This window comes from Corapipo altera, unplaced genomic scaffold (assembly GCF_003945725.1).
Source record: "Corapipo altera isolate COAL_440 unplaced genomic scaffold, ASM394572v1 165, whole genome shotgun sequence".
In the NCBI taxonomy this organism is placed as follows: Eukaryota; Metazoa; Chordata; class Aves; order Passeriformes; family Pipridae; genus Corapipo; species Corapipo altera.
In genome coordinates this window covers 323,172-343,970 of record NW_020884954.1, presented here as the reverse complement: position 1 = coordinate 343,970, position 20,799 = coordinate 323,172, and the positions used below count along the sequence as shown (strand labels likewise).

The 20,799-nt window shown below is 40.2% G+C and overlaps 1 protein-coding gene across 7 annotated transcripts in view; it reads left to right on the top strand.

Moving 5' to 3' along the window:
* The window catches only part of POU2F1 (POU class 2 homeobox 1), a 72,250-nt gene that overhangs the window by 22,694 nt on the left and 28,757 nt on the right, over positions 1–20,799 (top strand). For 6 of the 7 annotated variants that reach the window (XM_027663508.1, XM_027663503.1, XM_027663509.1 and 3 more), the window contains 6 exons: positions 1,271–1,397; positions 10,365–10,459; positions 12,748–12,921; positions 16,646–16,787; positions 18,912–19,057; positions 19,534–19,713. In XM_027663508.1, coding sequence (XP_027519309.1) covers positions 1,271–1,397; positions 10,365–10,459; positions 12,748–12,921; positions 16,646–16,787; positions 18,912–19,057; positions 19,534–19,713 — 864 coding nt within the window. The remainder of the gene's footprint in view (positions 1–1,270; positions 1,398–10,364; positions 10,460–12,747; positions 12,922–16,645; positions 16,788–18,911; positions 19,058–19,533; positions 19,714–20,799) is intronic. The other variant, XM_027663504.1, reaches the window with a different exon arrangement.

Below are 20,799 nucleotides of genomic sequence, written 5' to 3'. Positions count from 1 at the left end.
ACTGACACTCCCTACCTCTCACCCCCAAAAGGAGATCTCTGCAACTTTGAAGTTATAGTTTAACAGATTTAAAATAATGCAACACTTTAGTCTTCTTTTTTGGTTGGTTGGTTGGTTTGGCTTGTTCCGTGGGAGGTTGGTTTGGTTTGTTCAGTGGGAGGTTGCAAGTATGGAAAATATTTGCTTGGTGTTTTGAAACAGCTTCTTCTCAGAAAGATGGAAAAATTCTACGTGTATAGATAGTTTTCATGGATTACCACTATTATGTTGGCCGACTTCACAATGTGCTTCAGTTCTCCATTTCAGTCACTCTTGTTTTTGTTCTCTTTGGAGAAGATGAAAAGAAAAAGGCTGTTGGGGGGAGCAATATTTTTAAACAATTCTCTGTGTTTTCATTCTCCAGCTAAATGTCAAGTTGAAGCATTTTTCTTGAAAATCAGGTTTCTCAGAGATTAGCATTTTATGTTGAGACCAGTCATTTAATTACAGAAAATTAACAGTTCTGAGTGGTTTAAATACATAAAAGTAGGGTTCTACAATAAAGCAGTGATTTGGATTATTCCTTTTAACCTTTAATTATAGTCATATCTATTAGGCTTATTGCAATTTGTTTCAGAACTAATCAAATATATTTATTTATTTATTGAGTTAGCTACTTTCTGAAATTTGACCTGAACAATCAGCCTGCAAACAAGGAATCTGTAATATTTTACTTTCTTGTTGTTGATTCAAATGGTAATTGCAGATTGTTGTTATAAACAAAAATAGCTCCCAGCTAATATACTTGATTTGTAGCAGAGTTCCATCCTCAAAAAAATAAATTTGAGAAGTCTGGGTGCTGATAAGACTGAAGTATTTGAAAACTCCTGCATTTGGTGGGGATGGGAGAGAGATTGATTTGTTTGTTTCTTTGGGTTTGTTTTGCTTTTTTTTAAAGCAGAACAGGGCTAGAAATACTTTGCTGGGTTATTTACTAAATAACTTTTGTTATTTATGAAGGACAGTGCAATTCAAATTGCCATTCTAAAGGATATTCAGTAGCAGGACTGCTGCTGTGTTTGACATCCACTTTTATCTCTAAACATTGGAGTGTAACTGGCTGATAGAAAATCGAGTTACATTGGGAGTCATGGCTGACCTAAATGTCTAACACACAGCTCTTTCTTTTCTTTTTTTTTTCTCTTTTTTCCTCTTTTTTTTTCTTTTTTCTCTTTTTTCTTTTTTTGTTCTCTCCTTTTTTTTTTTTTTTCTCTTCTCCTGTTTCCTTAAGGATTTGCAGCACTTGCAGCAGCTTCAGCAGCAGAATCTCAACCTGCAACAGTTTGTGTTGGTGCATCCAACAACCAACTTGCAGCCAGCACAGTTCATCATCTCACAAACACCGCAGGGGCAGCAGGGTAAGTGCTTCGTGCCAGAAAAGCAAATCATGCAGAGCTCTTTTAGAGGATAAGGTGAAACTGAGGTGGTTCATACACCTTCACTAACTATTGATAATCCCTAGGAGAAAACCAGCATTGCAATTAGGAAATTCTAACAGGTTGTCCCTTTGTTGGTGTTAGACCTCAGCCTTGTCAAAATTTTTGTAGCTCACTTCTCAGGGGGGAATCAATCCAGGGAGAATGTCATGGGAACATTTGTTAACAACAAGGCTTCTTGGAAAACAACGCAGCATCTGAATTTTTGGGTTAAGTTCTCAAGAAGCAAGACTGCTGGGAAGAGAAGTTGGAGAAGACAACTCTCCAGAACTCAAAGGCAGAGTCCCATGAGGTGGAGGCCTGGACGGTGCCTTGGCTGTCTGCATTAGGTCAATGCTCAAAGGGCTACAAAATAAGAGATACAAAAAAGGTGATGCACAGTGCAGCTCCTCACCACCCACCGCCCAATGTCCAGCCAGTTCCCAGCCAGCTTTCCCCACTTTAGTTTATAAACTGAGCATGAGACCACAGGGTGTGGAATATCCCAGTTTGGGTCAGCAGTCCTGGTTCTGTCTTCTCCCAGATTCTTGTGGCTCACAGCCTCTTTGCTGGTGGGGGTGGTATGAGAGGCTGAAAAGTCCTTGAGTCCATGATGCTCAGCAGCAACTAAAACATCAGTGTGTCATCAGCATCGTTCTCATCCTAAATCCAAACCACAGCACTATACCAGTGATAGAAAATTAACTCTCTCCCAGTCAAAACCAGGACAGACAGGAAAAAGATTACAGAATCAAAAGTTCTTGTGGGAGAGTGGAAAAGTACTTAAGCCTAAAGCGGGTACAGTGAATTTTGTCATAAACTGAAATAATAATTACGCCTTGGGAAAAGAGCTAGAATGCTTGATTTGTGTAACAGCTCTCACAGTAATAATATTTTGACAATGCACTGGGTATGACTTACATGCCAAAGACAAAGCAGGGCAGTGGGAGGTGGCAGTGTGCCAGACCAGTTAAGATGTTGTACAGTAGCTTTGCTGTAAGAACTAACGTGTTCTCCAGTTGCAGTGCATCACAGTACTGATTGCAGCCCCATTTGTTGATGCCCATGGAAAACTGTGTTTAGCCATGGCCTCTTATGCTGATATACTCCAGTAGTCTTTTTTTTCCTCCTCTCTGTTCTACATGAACTCTACTCAGTTGTTCAGGTCTGGTAATCCAAAGATTCTTACTCAGAAGGCAAATCCTGTTATGCTTGAAGAGTCCTCCAGAGCCTGGCTTTCCTGTAAAGCAGCTCTTTGCACCTCATTTTCTTCTGTTCCTTTCAATTTTTTCATGCATCATTCCTTCTTACATACTCTGGCTTGGATAGAACCTGGCTTTCCATTATGCTGAAGCGCTCTTGCTGTCTGAATGCTCTCACATTTGAATAAAGGGTTAGTCAAAATTAACTTCCTTTTAATAGGGCTTGAATTAGGAGAGATTTTATACCAGTACTGGTAGAAAATGGCTAAAAGGCTGTTCATGGAAGCATTTAGTGATATACTGTTTTGTTAAAATGAAGCAGAACTTATAGACTTAACATTGTTCTAGAAGAAATCAAACCACCAAAATGTAGTTCAAGGATTCTTTAAAACAGCTTTTTTTTAAAAAAATAAAGTCTTTTAATGAAACAGCAGGCACAAAAGCATTGTATTGAAAAACTCATTGGTATTAAGGTCTGCCTACATTTTTCAGCGAAATTCTGCTGGTTTTCTAAAATACCTCTGAAGATGCCTCAGAAAAAGGGAAAACTAAGAGAAGCAAATTTGTATTTGTCTCCCAAAATGAGTTGTTTGCATTATAGGAAGGAAGGGAGGTTTTTCTGTTTGTTTAAAATCTCCTGAAGTAGAATTAACTACTAGAGGAGGTTTCCATAGTACCTTTTTTCAGGGGCCATCTGTAAAATGAATTCTTCAGCGCAATATAAGACTTGCATATTGCTGTCATCCAGTGACTCAGTGTGTGTAGAAACGTTGTGTTTTAGTGGTAATGTGCAGCCTGGACAACTGAATAGCTCAAAAACGTGGGGAGATTTATGTGCTGGATTCTGACCATAGGTCATTAGTGCGTGACAACCTTCCAAACTGAAATGCTTGAATGGATCTCATTTTCTTCATGAGCACTCAATGATAAAGCAACATGTGTGCCATAATACCCCTCATATCACTTTTTGATATGGCTTTTTTGCAGTATTTCACAGTTATTATTCGAAGATCTCAAACTGTACATTACTATTTATGAGAAAGAGTGAGAAAGTGTGTGGTTTTACTTTGTTGTTTGCTGTTGCAGCTGACTTTTCCAGGTTGTTCTTGTCCTATTGCTCCATTAGTCAACTTCATAAAATAATAAATATTCTGAGGAAACTAGCATAGAGTTTCTTTAAAACCAAAGGCATTCAGATTTCTTTTGATGCCTCATTGGTACTGCATGGAGCTTTATATATATGTATGCATTTAATAACTAACATGAAAATTCAGATTTATGTATAGGTTATGTATTCTGGAAGAAATTTATTGCTTTACAGACTATGCTGCTTGTTTTGTGTGTACCATGTAGTTCATATAAATGTTTTTAAAATGAGAAGAGTTTTGAGGGAAATAACTAAAGAAGAGTATCTCTAAACAAGATTTTAGAAGACACGTAGACATTTGGTAAAGAAAAATCTGTTACTTCAAGAGGTGATGGGGTACAGAGAAATAAAAATCATCAGCAATCATATGTAGATTCTTGAAGGGGTTGAACCTCATGACCCTACATCGAACTTTTGACAAATTTTAGAAAAATTTAGAAAATTTTAGAAATTTTAAAAAAAATTTTAGAAAATTCAACACCTCAAATATTAATCAATTCTCCTGTCTTTCTTTAACACACACATTATAGCACCCAGCAGCAGATACGAAATTTTCCCCATAAATCCACTGCCATGTGTCTGACATAGTCACCTTCTTTTTCCGGATGATTTCTGGCTATTTAGTGGCTTATATGAAATGAATTTACAAGTTCTCATTTTCCATGGCTGGTAATTGGTAACATCATAACTGAAGGAATGGTTTCAAGCCTCAGCAGTTATGCAGAAGATTGAATGGAAATAGAAATTTGGAACAATTTCTTATTCAGAGCTACCGTTGTCCAAATTATTGGTGAAGTCACAGGCAGTGACTGTAATGTCTTTATACCTCTTGTATCTGTTCTTGTATCTAATAGATCTGTCTCTAGAACAATCAATTCAACATCCCTTACTACAATTACAGCTGCTTCTTAGAAATATTACCCTCATCAGGTGACTGTTCACCTTTCTACTCGGGAGATGTTACCAATAAAAATCATATCAGTAAAAATCTGAATGGAGAGGGGAATTGGTGCTGCATTTAATATAAATTAATCTTGGACACAGAAGTTGTTAAGATCTAAGAAAATACTGTATCATTGTCAAGGAGATTTAGAAACAGTACTTATAAAGAAAATATCCAGAAAGGCAAATGTGGAAGGCAAGCTACTAATTACCTTTAAACACTGAAACTGCCCCTACCTATTCTAAAGTTATTGCTGTTTATTATTAAAAGCCTTGTTTATGATTTCATTTTTTTTGTTGTGAAGTTACTTGGGATAATGATAGCAGGCCAAATTCAGTCCTGTTCTCTTTTTTTCCTGCGTGTCCTACACACTTTGAGGCTTCACTTACGTGAAAGCTGTTGTAATGGCTTTGTCTTGCAAGCTGACTTCCAGGATATGTCTGTGAGAAGAACAGCAGCTTTGGCAGAGATAAAGGAGTCAAGTTCTTAGATGAAAAAATTCACTCTTTAGGGAGATCATTTAGGAATGAATTATGTATTTTGCTTCTGGGCCAACTTTCTAAAAAGTATTCTGAAAAAGTCTGCACTTGAATGTTTGTTTTATCTTTTGTTTAATTTTAGATAGTAGGAACTGAACCCCAGATCAGTCCTTGGGGACTGTTGGCTGGCAGGAAGAGTTTTTTTGGCTTGGACCATTATTCATGCTACTCATAGACATTACAGGAAAAATCCTAAATGATGGTAGATGCATTTACTTTAACTATTAAAAAAAATTAAATACCTCTAAACTGTCATACTTTTGCATAGATCTTTACCTCATTCTTTCAGCGTGTCACACAGGTAATTTGTATGCCATATTTAATACAGTAATACCACTGGGCTCTTAAAACCCAGGGCAAAGGGTTAGGAATAAGACCTCTGTATAGTATGCGAGTACACTATCAGCTTTTACAGATTCAAACAAATCATGTGGGCTGGAAGGGACCTCCAAAGGTCATGAAGCATTGCTCAAAGCAGGTCCAATTACAGCAGAGTGCTCAGCACCTCAGACGGTTGAACTGAACATGTCCAAGGGTGGAGTTTCTGCAGCCTTTTCAAGTACCTGTCCCAACAGCTGACTGCTGTCATGGTAAAAAAGAACCCCAAATAACATTTCCTGCATCAACCATCATGAGGTTCCATTTGTCCAGCCAGCCAGACCCTGCCTTCTGGCCTCTTGACCGCTTTCCCCACATTTGGTATTGTCCACAAACTTGCTGAGAATACATTTTGTCCCATCAGCCTTACTGGTAGTAAAGATGTTACAGAATCACAGCACCAGTTACGTTGGAAAAGTCCTCTGGGATCATCGAGTCCAACCTCTGACCGAACACCACCTCCTCAATTAGATTATGGCACCGAATGCCACATCCAGTCTCTTCCTCGCCTCCAGGGACAGTGACACCATCTCCCTGGGCAGCCTGTTCCAATGTCTAATCACCCTTCCTGTGAAGAAATTCTTCTTAATGTCCAACCTAAACCTCCCCTGATGCAGCTTAAGACTGTGCCCTCTCGTCCTATTGCTTCTTACCTGGGAGAAGAGCCCGACCCCCACTCGGCTACACCCTCCTGTCAGAGAGTTGTAGAGAGTGAGGAGGTCTCCCTGAGCCTTCTCTTCTCCGGGCTAAACAACCCCAGCTCCCTCAGCCTCTCCTCACAGCACCTGTGCTCAAGTCCCTTCCCCAGCCTTGTTGTCCTTCTCTGGACAACACCTCAATATCTTTCTTGAATTGAAGGGCCCAGAGCTAGATCAGCACTTGAGGTGTGGTCTCACCAGTGCTGAGTACAGGGACAGAATCACTTCCCTGGTGTTGCTGTCACACTGTTCCTGATCCAGACCAGGATCCATTGGCTTTCTTGGCCACCTGGGCACACTGCTGGCTCTTGTTCAGCCTCCTGTCAATCCCAACTCCCCAGTCCCTTCCTGCCTGGCTGCTCTCCAGCCACTCTGTCCCCAGCCAGGAGATGCAGGGGGTTGTTGTGGCCAAAGTGCAGGACTTGGCATTTGGCCTGGTTCAGCCCTATACTGTTGTATTCAGCCCATCTCTCCAGTCTGTCCAGGTCCCTCTGCAGAGCCCTCCTGCCTTCCAGCAGATCAACACTCCCCCTCAGCTTGATGTCATAGGCAAATTGCTAATGGTGGACTCAATCCCCTCATCCAGATCATCAGTAAAGACATTAAACAGAACTGGGCCCAACACTGATCCCTGGGGGACACCACTGGTGACTGGATCCCAACTGGATGCAGCCCCGTTCTCCACCACTCTCTGGGCCCGGCCATCAGCCAGTTCCTAACCCAGCACAGAGGGCCCCTGTCCAAGCCATGGGCTGCCAGCTTTTCCAGGAGAATGCTGTGGGAGATGGTGTCAAAGACTTTGCTGAAGTCCAGGTCCAGGACTAACTCCACAGCCACTTACTGATAACTTGGGTTTTCCTGTTCCTTTCATCATTCATCCCTGCTACTGAGAGAGCTGACCAGAACACCACCTGTGCTCCTGTCCCCTCAACCAACTGATATCCCTTCCATAAGCCCCAAGGAGGCAGCAGACTTCCCTGTGGGATGGTTCCAATTGGCACACAGGGCCCTCAGTTCCCCTCAGAAGGGAGTCACCTACTACCACTACCCTTCTTTTCTTAATACCTGAGGTTGTGATCTGTCTCGTAGACAGAGCACAACTGGGAGGCCTTCCAGATAGATTTTTTTTTCTCTGGTGTTATCTACCTGACCCTCTAGATCCAGGGCCTTGTACCTATTCTGTAAGGGCTCCTGGGAGGGCAGTGGGGGGTTGGGAGGGGATTCTTTTACCTCTCTGAGCAGAGACCCTTTTCCATTCCCCCCAGTCTACTACATCTCCTCTTTCTGCCTGAAAGCAAGAGGAGTGGGCCTTCTCTGACTCCTTCCGAGCTTCTCTCAGGGTTGGAAGGGTGTAACTCCATTTCCATTTCACTCTCCCCAATACTCTTTAGCCTTTCCACTTCTTCCTTAAGCTCTGCCAACAGACAGAGCAGATCATTCCAATGTGAGTCCCTGAGGAAACAGCGTTGTTTGAAACACCAGTATCTCAGCAGGTGCCTAAAAGTTGCAGGCTTGGACTTACTCTGGATGTAAAAGGCTGTGCCCTGTAAGTTAGATCACCAAAGTTATCTCAGACCCCAGTGGGGACCAGTGGTTTCTTCTTAGAGAAGAAATGAAGGCGAAGCTTAGACCAGTTCAAGTCATGTCTGAAAGGAGTGAAACTGCAGCTGCCCACCCATGAAAGCCAACAAGTGCCCAAAGTGTGGGCATGGCAGCTGCCTGAAAAGGCTGTAATCAGGAGAAGAGACACATACTTTGCCAAAACAGTTCAACTGCTTTCCCCATCCCCTGATTGTTGCTTTAGTCAGGTTGAACTAACTTGTTCTGTCTCCAGTTTCTTCCTGAGACAGCTTGTATCATGTGTCTTAAGTAGGATGAAATTATGTTAAATCAAAGTAGATTGAACATGTTCAGATTGTTTTATGCTGGCATTCCATGGTACTTACTTCACAATGTGTGAGCAAGAATAAAATCGGGAAGAGCGTAGTTATTCTGTGCTCTTTAGCGAAAGTGTTACTGCCAGAAAAACATCCTCTGAGATTTCTTCAAAGACAAAAAAAAGTCACAAAAGGACAGCCCTAATTACTCTGATTGCAGTCGTAGGACAGGTCAGTAACTTGTAATCCATGGTGTTACCGTTGGACTAGAGCTCAGGTGTGGTCCCTGTCAGCTGCCTGGGTTTTGTCTCCTTGTTGGTCAGACCCTGCAGTGTGGGTGTGATGGGTTTGCCTCTTTCTGTTTCAAGCTGTCAGTTAAAATTCACTGTCACTGAATGAAGGTCAAAACCTCTTCACTTAGAGGTGACTGTTCACTAATTGGTATTTAGATTCGAGCAGCTAAAATAATCTTTTAGGTGAACAAATAATTGCATTGTAAAAAGCACCATGTAACTGTAGTAGGTAGCTGTCTTGGCAGTTCCTTAAGCAGCTCTGTTCCCTCGCTGTGGCATTTCAAAAACACAGCTGGAACATGTTGATTATGTGGTGCAAAGCAAATTTACATAGTTGTCTGTGCTGTGCTATTATGTTGCATAAGCAGCTGGCTGTATTCACTGGGTCTTGAGCATTTTGATAGCAACACATTCTGTTTAAATTACATTTTCAGCTCTTTGTTAAACAGAAAACAAGTATCACTGTCAGAAGACAATGCTTCTGTAGTTGTGTATCCCTTACTGAGGATTCATTTTCTCCTTCCTATCCATGTTAGTCCCTCTTTTCATGTCTTCCATGCCCTTAACCTTGCATAAAACATCAAGTTTCTCACTATTTATCGAGTCCTAAATTCCTGTGTCCCCTACCTATGTTCTGCTAAGAGGTAGATCAGGCAGATGATGATGTTGAATTTAAGTGGCACTTAGTTGGTGTTCTGTCCTCTGAGTGGCGCAGTGTCAGTCTGTTCTCCCCTGGTTTTGGGAACTTGGTATATTGAAGGTGCCTAGGAGGTGTAAGTTTAGTTAGTCAGGTCCTTAAGTTATGATAATGGAAATTGATAGTCATAGCCAGGAGTTACCTAAAAAATAACAGTTAATATTTTTCACAATAAAATTGAGGGACTTGACTAACTGTAGATATATTTTTGTCAAGATTCTGTCCCTTAAAAATATATGTTTTTGCAGTAAAAATAAAAAAAAAATCATACAGATTTTAGTTAAAATGTATAGATGCAAGCAAGTATCTTAATTTCCTCGGAAATTTAATAAACTATGCAAATAGTGGACTGCTAGAGAATTTATTTTTAGATTGGCAGCATATTGTGTATATTGATTCTACCAGTTGCAACTGTTCTTTAATGTTGTCACTTTTCAGTAGTAGCAGGGTTTTCATATATTCAATATAGTGTTCATATTCTGTTTGTTCAAATCGAGCTGTGTTCAGTGTCTTACCTGGACTTAAATTCCAATTACTTTTCCCAAAGATGCCTACTTTATTGGACCCAGGAGAGAGTTATCTAGGCTTGTTGTGTCTTCTGATGTGGTCTGCTTAAGTTTGCCAGAGGAAGTTTCCTTCCTGTTAGACAGCTGGCATAGGGTCATATGGAGAGGAAGGAGGTTGATCAAGAAGCCAGATTTGTGGCTTTGATTAGTATTCAGTTGTTGAATTTGATCTGATTAGTGCTCAGTATTTTTACATGGCCCTGTAATTCTTTGTCAGCTGTTGGTTATCAGAAGAGGTGTATCCAAAATCTGCATGCTGAAAAGGGGCAACAAATGATTCCTGCACATGGAACTGGGATGACCTAGAGCATTACAAACTCTTCCTGCAGAGGAGACCAGTCCAAGACTCCTCTCTCTTACCCTTCTGTCACCACATACAGTTCAGGAAAATGCAAGGGGATTTTGGCTGCCAAGCCCAAAGTCTGAAGATAACCATGCAGGGAGGAACCGAAAGCTTGCATCTCGAATTTTTTTCTGACTTTTCATCATTCAGCAAGAGCCTCGTTTCACCTCGTTTCGTGTTTTAATCTTTTCAAATGACGAACCAAACCCACACTTTTCTCTCACCAGGTCTCCTGCAAGCGCAGAATCTCTTAACGCAACTACCTCAGCAAAGCCAAGCCAACCTCCTGCAGTCTCAGCCAAGCATCACCCTTGCCTCGCAGGTCAGGCTTATTTCTACAGTTCATGAGTTGCTTTGAGGGGATTTAAACTATGGCAAGTGAATGGACCCTTTGTATTAGTTACCTGAATAGATGTTGTAGCTGTAACAGTAAATTTGTCTTTCTAAATAGTTCAGTTTTATGGTTCCCACCCCAACGTGCCTGTGTGTTCAGGCTTTAATGTTCTAAATTTTTATTTTTAGCTGGAAATTTTTGGGATTGATAGCTTGAGTTAATGGCACTAGAGCATTGTTTGATTTCCTGTAAGATTTTCTTGGATAATTTACAAATTTATGAAATTCAGAGCAACAGGGTGTGGGCTACCTAAAAAACTCAAAAAGAGGATTACTGATAAGTACTTTTCTGAAGATTGCAGTGATGATCTACCTTTATTATAATGTAGTTATTGTGATGTCATTGCTAAATCATTGCCAGTCTTACCAGTTACCATCTGTGGAAGTGAAGAGATTGTTAGAAATAAAATATTAAAATATTCTGATATCTGTTAAAATATTAGAGCTCTACTGTTAAGCTTTCAGACTGTAAGAAAAGCAATTTAAGGTTGCACATGTCTGTAAATTTAGTCGTGCTTTGCTCTGGGTTTTACTGTGCAGTTTAGTTTCATGACTGCATGCTGTTTCTCAAATACCATGTTATATCATATGGTATCTTCCTGCCAACTTGGTTACATGTAAGAATTTTCTAGTCTGCAATAATGTGTCTGAGTCTTAGAAAACTACATTTTCTATTATACCACCTGTAGCAGTTTTCATGTACCATATGGAAAATGGAATTTGCCTCACCTCTGTAGTTCATACCTCGGGTAGCAGCATGATTCCTCACTAAAAATTACAACTGGGTTTTAAAAAAATGTTAAAATACTAATAAAAAATAAATTATGTAATGTGGGTGAAATCAGTAAAGACATATTGCAGTAATTCCCCACTATGATTAGTGTAAATTAAAAAAAATATTAAAAACCTTTCAGTGGGACACATGTACCTGCAATCCTAGAAAGATCATATATGATTACATTATTTCTCAAGTAATGGAATTATAGATCTTGACCTCCCTCTACCATCTGCTGTGCACTGCAAAACACTGCAGTAACCCAAGAGAAAAACAACATAACAGGCTACATAAAGACTCAGCTCTGTGTAGACCATTTCTTGGAGAAGAGCCTTTTCTGTACCTTTGCATGCACTTTGCATGATACTGTAGTGCTGCCCAGACCTGAGGCTGTTCTTATTTGGCCCGAAGGAGTCTGTAGTTTCAGAGCTGGGCATAGGACATAAAAAAAGCAGGAAATCACCTTTACTGAGGAGCCTCAGCTAAACTGAATAGACTTCAACCAGAGCAAATGATTTGTCCCTGCATCTCAGTTCATCATGGCATGTAAGAAGGTAGAGTTATGCATTCAAAACATGTTTCCAGTGTTCCTGTTGCAGGTAAAACCTGAACTGTGCAATACCAGATATTTTGTTCACCTGTTACTATTTTCCACGGTGCTCATTTCTTTTCAGATACTTGCTGTTGTTGCATAGCAAAATGCTCTGGTATGCCAATGTTCAGGAATAGTGAAACTCTTGTGGACTTCCTGGAAAATTAGCCTTTTATATAGAGGAAAAATGTGACCTAAAGGGGAATTATTTTCTGCACACTGTCTTTGCTTAATGTCTCGTATCACCAGTACGTTTGTTCTTACTGTTGCAACTATCAATAGAAGGGCTACAGGTAGATCTGGTTTTTTCATACTGGAAGAGTCAAGTCTGTCACAAGAGATGGAATTAGAAGAAACTTGGCATGTTTGCTGCACCTGTGTGTGCTCACTCTTCCAGGATTAAATAGGAGACTTGAATTTTTTGGGCTGATGACAATCTGCCACCTCACACGAGCAGTAAATTCAATTTTAAAATGATTAAAAAGGGATGAATGCCAAGCTGTCTATAAATGTTAGAAATATATCAAGTAAGAGTGTTCAACCTTTCTTTGAACAACTTCTGCAGCAAATGAAAGTTGTAGGTTATCACTGAACATCTCTTCTTTAATTGGTTATGACAGAGCCTTTAAAAGGCTGTCATACTAATAGAGTTTTCTGGATTGTAATTGCTCGTTCTAGAGAGGAATGTAAATAAACTGGAGGAACTTTCAGATGGCAGGAAATGTCCAATTCATCGATCTTTCTCACCAGAGAAAGACCTTTTTTTTTTTTTTTTTTTTTTAATTTAATGTCGGTCGATTATTTTTTTTTTTAAAGTCTGATTTTCATCTCCTCCTTGCTATCCTAATAGCCAGCAACCCCAACACGCACAATAGCAGCGACCCCCATTCAGCCACTTCCACAGAGCCAGTCAACACCAAAGCGAATCGACACTCCCAGCTTGGAGGAGCCCAGTGACCTTGAGGAGCTTGAGCAGTTTGCCAAGACTTTCAAACAAAGACGGATCAAACTTGGATTCACTCAGGTGAGACTGCGTACCTTAGTGCCTGCCAGTGTGGAACCCGAGGTCTCATCTTTCAAGTCTGGAGGGAGACTGCAATTCCATCTTTTCCTGGGAGAACTTGCTTAAGTAGGGTTATGCTCTGGCCTTTATGTAGGGGATTTCTAAGAAATAACAGAAAAAGCCATACATCCGTCTTACTTCCCTGTTGGTTTTAAAGCGTAGCCATTTTCCCAGCAGGGGAAAACGTGCATTTACCAGCTCCAGATGTCATTGCATGTGCACTATTCATTCTATAGGATGTGACATGAATGGGACAAAGCACTTTAAAGCTGCCTTCAGAAGTACAAAGTTCCAAAAATCATACAGCACAATTAACTGCTCTGTGTGTTTAAAAAGTGTATCACATCTGTGCAGTTGCTTTGGATATCAAAGGTTTTTTATCTCTCAAGTGTATTTTCCTATTAAACATCAATGATTTCTGTATTTAATGCTTTTGCTAAGGTTCCTAAACAAAACCTGAAAGGACTGTCACCTTTGAAGTTTTCTCCTTACGGAGGTGAACTGGAGTTGTGGTTTGTTTTCGTTTGTTTAAAAGCTCAGAAATACCCATAGAGCAGAAGAAAAGTAATCTTGAACCTAGTGAAAATGGTTGAATGGAGAGCACAATTAAAACTACAAAGTGCATTTATATGTTCTGTTATTCTGTTGAAGGGAAAAGCTACTTGAGTCCGGGAGTCCTTTCTTATTAATATCAAAATGAACTTTTTTCCCCCTGCAAAATTAAAACATTTGTCCAGGTAAACAGTTAATTTTGGCAGGGTTAAGCATAAGCATGTTTTTTGTTTAGAAGAAAGAGTATGCAAAAATCAAGGTATTTAGAAGTCTGAGCTCAGAGCAGTCAGTCCAACATACGTGATTTGTTCTCCCCCCAGAATATATCTACTCTAGCTGCAAGTATGTGCTGAAGTCAGATTTATTTTTCTGGCAAAGTCTTAAATGTTTGAAAAATCAAAGTTCATAATGAAAGTTCCTGGCAGCATCTTAATTATAACTCAAGAACAGAATGTTCTTAGTCAAATGAGGTGCATTTTGCTGGCGTGTGTGCCTCCTTCCCTCCGTTCTTTCCACTAGAGGGAGGCACAGAAATACAAGTGATGGACACACACAAAAGCCCGAGCAGAACAGAATAGAGTAAAATACAATAGCTTTCCCATAGCCTGACTGAGGAGGTTCATGTAGATCTCTCGTTATTATGTTTAATCTGCCCTCCTGTGAGATGATTATAAAGGCTCAACTGGACTTTTTAAGTTGTGTCTTAACCCTTCTTTATCGACCTTGTCGTGAGGAAAAACGAACCCAACTGCTCAGGCTTACATTTCAGTATTTGCTTTTGAGATTAAAAAAGGGGAATCTTGAGAATGTGCAAAAATTGCGTTTGGTCATTCCTATCCTACTCTGAGTTGGTATGTGTGTAATTAGGCTGTTCTAATAACTTCTACCTAATTGCATAATTGGATGATAATTAGAGACCCTGATTACTTTGGTTTCCTATAGTTGAATAAATAGACTGCCTTTCAGAGGATAAAAGAAATTTATTTCCAGTGGCAGTGCAAGCTTTTTCAGACTCATGCCACCCCTGCATCTCAAAAATAATTGTAAGATTTAGTTTGCATTGCAAACTAATCACTTACTACATTCTGCCGTGAACAATATAACACGTTTTGAATTTCAGCAGTTCTGTCTCTTCTCCCACCCTGAAAAGTGGGTGATGGATTTAAATTTTTCTGTTTGCTTCCCTCAAAAATATCTCCATGTTTGACATACAGAGACACAATGAACATACTTCATCTTAGCATGATTTGCAGGCCTGTGACTAATTGCTTGGTCTAATTCAAGCTACGTGAGTGTACTTTTTAGACAATGTTATTTTTATTCTGTAAAAGATATTACCTCTGCTAGTCCATCTGAGCTTCTTAACAGACCAGTACATACAACAATGATGTATCTTATAATCAGTTGCAGTTCATTACCAGAGCTTCATTCAACGTGCAGAGTAGATCAGATGTGTGTACAGTGCCTTTATACTCTGTTCGATCCATCCTTTCAGTGGTCCTTCCCAATATATAAAATTCTCATCCCTATATGGAAATTCCTTTGCCTACAGCTGAAATGCTGCCACCTTTTGGCATTGACAAAGAAATGGCTAACTATTCATTTTAAATCAGATGGCAAATGTTAGTAAGAACAACATAAATACCAGAATTAAATTTAGTTGGGGGACTGCAGCAAATTTCATAACTCTTTCCTGCCAAGACATAAATCAACTTATCTCTAAAATGGTTTACATAGCCAGGTTTTCTTCTTCATAAACCCAGCAGAGCATCCACGCTACTCTTCTTGGAATGATTTATGAGTTTTAAAATGCACAGAATCCTGGCATACAAGTAGAGGTATAAATGTGAATTCCCACGTGTTTCCTCTGATTGAAGGGCACACAAACCAATTGTTCTGGTCCTCTTCTAGGGAGGAAATTGTTTTCTTTGCACAACCTGCACAATTTACGAAGCTTATCGAAGGTTGTTTTCTTCCTCACTTGTGTGTGGCCACTCTGCATGCTGTTAGTGTACTCACACCAAACTGTGGGTGTGGATCTGAGCTAAAAGAAAGGCAAGCTTTATGCACAACCCAACTAACCTATTTGCAATTAAACTCCACTAACGAAATGCTCGAGCTTTTCAATCTCTTCTTCTAGACTTCTCGTACTTTTTTTTGTGTGCTAAAAAATAAAAATCCAAGTAAAGCTACTTCAGATCAAACAGTGTACTTGAAGTATAAAATACACTTTTTTTGAAGGGCAGGACCTTCCAACTTTAAAACAAAGCAAGAAAATGCTGTGGTGTTTTTAATGGCCACAGTCAAGAACAGATTGATTTTTTTCTTTTAAACAAAACTTTCAAAGTATATACTACATAGATAGGTAGATAGATAGATAGATAGATAGATAGATAGATAGATATTAGGATAAGCAGAATGTCTCATAGCTAGCTAAAACTGGGTTTTGAAAAGCAATAACAGATATAAAGAGGTGAACATCTGTCTGTAAATCTCCTGGATAGCTTTTTGGCAGATGGGTAATGATAGTCAAGACTACAGTTAATCATTATTTGAGATGGTTCAACTTCTTATCTGCTTTGAAATATGTATCTGTTGGGGAGAAGTTTGGCTTGAACCTCAGAAGATACTAAAAGTTCAGATAAGAATATTTCTGCATCTGTTTAACTGTGATATGTGTTTGCAGCCATCTTTTCAAAAGTGTTTTCTAGCAATTTGACAACATGAATTTGCTGCATTTCTGCTTATTTGAACTTTTTTCCTTCCATGTGAAATATCCAGAAACTTAAATCTGCTCCTAAAGAGAACTTGGCCTTTTTTTTTTTATTATTTTAAAGAACTAAGAAAAAAATCACAAGTTAATATTCAATGGAATGTACTGCTCAGTGATAATGCTAAGAAGACAAAGCATCAGGGATTTCCTGGAAAGAGTTACATGGTTAAAGTGACTGAGGTTTGACATTTCTCTATGATTATTGCTTTAGCATGAGTCTTGGTAGCACTGAGAAAGCTTCTGTGCGACTGAAATCCCACACAGCAGTGGAGTCACTAAGAGAACACAAGAATGTGACAGGATTCCTTGCTTTGGAAGTGCCTATGTCAGTGAATCCCTTTTTTCTCTTTCTTTGTCCAGGGTGATGTTGGGCTCGCTATGGGCAAACTCTATGGAAATGACTTCAGCCAAACTACCATCTCTCGCTTTGAAGCCTTGAACCTCAGCTTTAAGAACATGTGCAAGTTAAAGCCACTTCTGGAAAAGTGGCTCAATGATGCAGGTGAATGAGTCTGTGTATTTCTTCACCAGCCTACCAAAGTCAGTAGGATTCGGAAAAACTGCTTCGTTGGTGCCCTTATGGTTTTATGAAGCTGCCAGTCTATGTAACTGTCCATGGGACAAATAAGGGTGTAGAAATAAGGGTCCATGCTTCCCTTTCCATGTGCCTGTATGCATCCAAAATAGTTCCAGTATGAACTTCTAGAAATGCGTTCTGCAGACAGATGAGTCATTGCATGGGATGAGGTACAATATGTGTCATGGTTTTCCTCCTTCACGTATGTTAATGCATATAACTTCTAATCCTCTTCCAGCTTTCTTTTTCAGATGTGTATTAGAGAGAGGTTTGCATGATTTGTTTTTTCAGTAGGCAGAGCTTATTGCATCCATCTCCTTCCACACCCCTATGTGCATTCTTTTCATCTCTCTCCAAGGGTCCGTATAAATACTCTCTTTCTCCCAACAGGAAGAGTTTTTTGGTGGGTTAGGTTTTACTTTTTCCTTCCTATAATATTTTTTTTTTCCTGGGATATGAGTTATTCATTATGTCAGTGTTGGTAGTGTTCTTTTTTTTTTTAAATCTTCCACCAGCAAAAGGAGCTTGTACGGTGGTGCTAGGTGTCAGGATAGAAAATGTTCAGGAGCTCTGTCAACCAGTTTTTATTTCCAAGAATGCAACTGTACATGGTATAAAACTGATGGGTATGTTAAACAGATGGCAGAAATGGTGTGTGCCTTCCTATTTTTACCGAAATGGAGAGAGCTTTATGCTGGTGCCTGCAGTATTCTCTGAAATTTTGAAAGTAATTGCATGCAGTGTTGAAAATTTGTCCTGCCTTGAGAAAAGGAAGTGTCATTCTGTTGTGCTGTCAGGGGTTATCTTTAGGTATCTAGGTCTGTGATGGAAAACATAAAAATCTCCACACTGAGGGCTCTAGCCCACAGGCCAGTGATCCCCAAACCTTCCAGCAACCCTGGAAGAGTCCAGTGCTGCAGGGAGTGTCGTCATTTGCTTTTCCTGCCAGCCTGAAGAAATACTTGGATCTGTAAAGTTAAGGACTCTAAACGGTGTTGGGGTCCTTCACAGCTTGGAAGTGGGGAACTGTTGTCTCTGGATCTGACTCAACTTCCTGAAAACCTCTGGAAAAAAAGATTCAGATGACTTCAAAGGCTATTCATTTTACCTTTTGGTAAAAGCAGGGAGGAAAAGCATCCCTATGGTTCCTTCCATTACACTACATGGGAGTGTTGTAGGATTTATTGTCACAGAACTCAGCTTGTTCTGACAGGTTTCAGTCTGAGGAAGGGTTTCAGCACATTTACGGTGCCATTACTGGGAAAAAAGAAAATCTAGAAAATTCTTGCCCATTTGAGTCTACAAAAATGATGTTAGGCATTGTGAACTTTGACATCTGCTTACCACCCACAAACCCCAGGGCAGTGAGGGAACTCCAGGCATAAATTCCCTCTTTAAATTCCCTGCAGGAACTTGCCGGTTGGTTGTATTGCACTTCCTGCTACAGAGTGGGGTGAAGTGTTCTCTCTTTGTTGCTCTGTGAAGCCAGGAAGACAGGATTAGGGGTTAACAGCTAGAGCCCTGGTGAAGCTAAGGAGGGGAGCTGCTTGTAGACTGTTTGGTAGCACTGAATGTCTACTAAGATGTCCAGAGAGAAGAGTTGGAACACTGTGAAGCTGACTGCAAACTTCTCTTCCTCTAGTGGGTAAAAGAAAGTTCAGGCTGCTCAGATTTTTTCATAATTGCCTGTGACTTTCAGCTCTGGCTCGTGGATATCAGTTACTGCTTTTTTTCTTTAAAGTGGGACTTGCAGTGAGTGAGTGTGGAGTGGAGTGAGATATGGGAGACAAACTTTGTATGGGTGTTATAAAAGGGATAACGTGGTAGCATAGAGCAGAGAGCACCCTCTGGGCTTACTTGTAGTTTCAAATATATGTTGTAATTTGTAGATACAATGACTAATGCATGTGATCTTCATGAATCTCTCTGTATTTGGAGTAAGATACAGAGTGGGTCTTAACATACCTTGCACAGATGAAGAACACTTGCATTGGACTGCACTGCATTCAGAGAAAACCTCCTGATCTGTCTTACTTTCTTCTTTTTCAGAAAACCTCTCATCTGATTCAACTCTCTCCAGCCCAAGTGCCCTGAATTCTCCAGGGCAAGGGATCGAAGGCTTGAACCGTAGGAGGAAGAAACGCACCAGCATAGAGACCAACATACGTGTGGCCTTAGAGAAGAGTTTCCTGGAGGTCAGTGATCCTGTTGCTGGGCTCAGCCTTTGAAGAAAGGAAGAAACTTTGTTTAGCAATTAGAGCTGTTAGAGTGAGCCCATTACTGTGCTATTTAGGACAGTGTTAGCACTAAACAAGGTGAATACAAAAGCTGTGCCAAGAAACCCACATCAGTGTCTGCTTCACTTTACAAAACACACACAAACCCCTTCAAAAAAACTCATTGGTTCTTGCAGTTTGCTGACTTTGTGATTTAGTATTCCAGTATACTGAGCAGTAAATCTAAACATTACCCTTTCTGAGGATGGATAAATGGGGCAACAGTCTATACATATATAATGTGAGGTTTTTAGCTGGAGGGCAGAAGCACCTATTATGGTTTGTCTCTGCTGATCTACCACTGATCCAGATTTCTGCCTGCTGAAGAAGAGGCTACAGTGTAAAACCTCCTAAGGTAATTTCACAGCTTTTCAAGCACTGTTTCCTTTCCTCAGAACCAAAAGCCTACCTCGGATGAGATCGCCATGATAGCTGACCAGCTAAACATGGAGAAGGAGGTGATCCGCGTTTGGTTCTGTAACCGGCGCCAGAAGGAGAAAAGGATCAACCCACCCAGCAGTGGTGGAACCAGCAGCTCGCCCATCAAAGCAATTTTCCCTTGCCCAACCTCACTGGTAAGAATTAAGAACTGTGTTGGCAAAGTTCACTCAAAGAGGTAGCTCTACTCTGCTCACTGTGGAAGTTACACGTGCTGCACCTTCTTTGTACAGCAGACTTGTTCTCACATATTTAGGTTTTGCTGGCATTTTAAATATTCCACTTGGATACTGTCTAAGATAATATTTAGAAATCAGGCACTAGTCAGGCCTTCAGTGTGGGTGTTTTATTTAGTCAGCTCATAAACAAATATTCTGGCTAGCAAATTTGCACTTGGGTTTATTGTTCTGGACTTATTTCAGGTAGTGCCTCCAGTTTATATCTGGACCTTCCCTCTAACCCAAATTTTTTTTTGCAAAATAATAGTAATAAAAAATGTTTAACAGCTCTACCCCTCCCCTCTTGTTTTGGCTGCTCTGGTAAGTGAATGAGCAGCAGTAAAACGTACCATGCACGGGAACAGATTGCCCAGAGGGGTTGTGGAGTCTCCCTTGCTGGAAATATTCCAGAACTGTCTGGATGCAGTTCTGTGCCATGTGCTCTAGAATGACACTGCTTGAGCAGGGAGGTTGGACCAGATGACCCACTGTGGTCCCTTCCAGCGTGAGCCATTCTGTGATACTGCATCCTTTGGAGACTTACATGATGCAAATCCATTGATACCATTGTTGTCACTTTTAGTCAGAAATTATTTATATAAAAAAAAAGGCATGGAACAAAGAAACAGTTTAGCTAATACTCGTGTTATTAATTTCCCACACTTGTATTTGCCTCAGGTAAACACAAACTTCATGAAAATAAGAGTAACAAAACACATGCATCAAGGTTCCTTCAGCATCTTTGCTACCAATGCCCATGGAGGTCTGTTTTCATAAATAGAAACAGTAGCTATTAGATTTCATAGTAGCTATGCTAATAGGAATGTGGTGGAATTTATGTAGCCTGTAGCTGTCCTTTTGTAGTATTTATTCCACCCTCATCACCGTAGTAGCTAATATCTTCCAGTACTTCATTAAACCATTAATTTTGGTGATGTGTTATTCTTTCCCCTCATCCTTGTCTTAGGGTGTGTGCATGCAACCTTTTGTTTCAGGGGAAGGGAT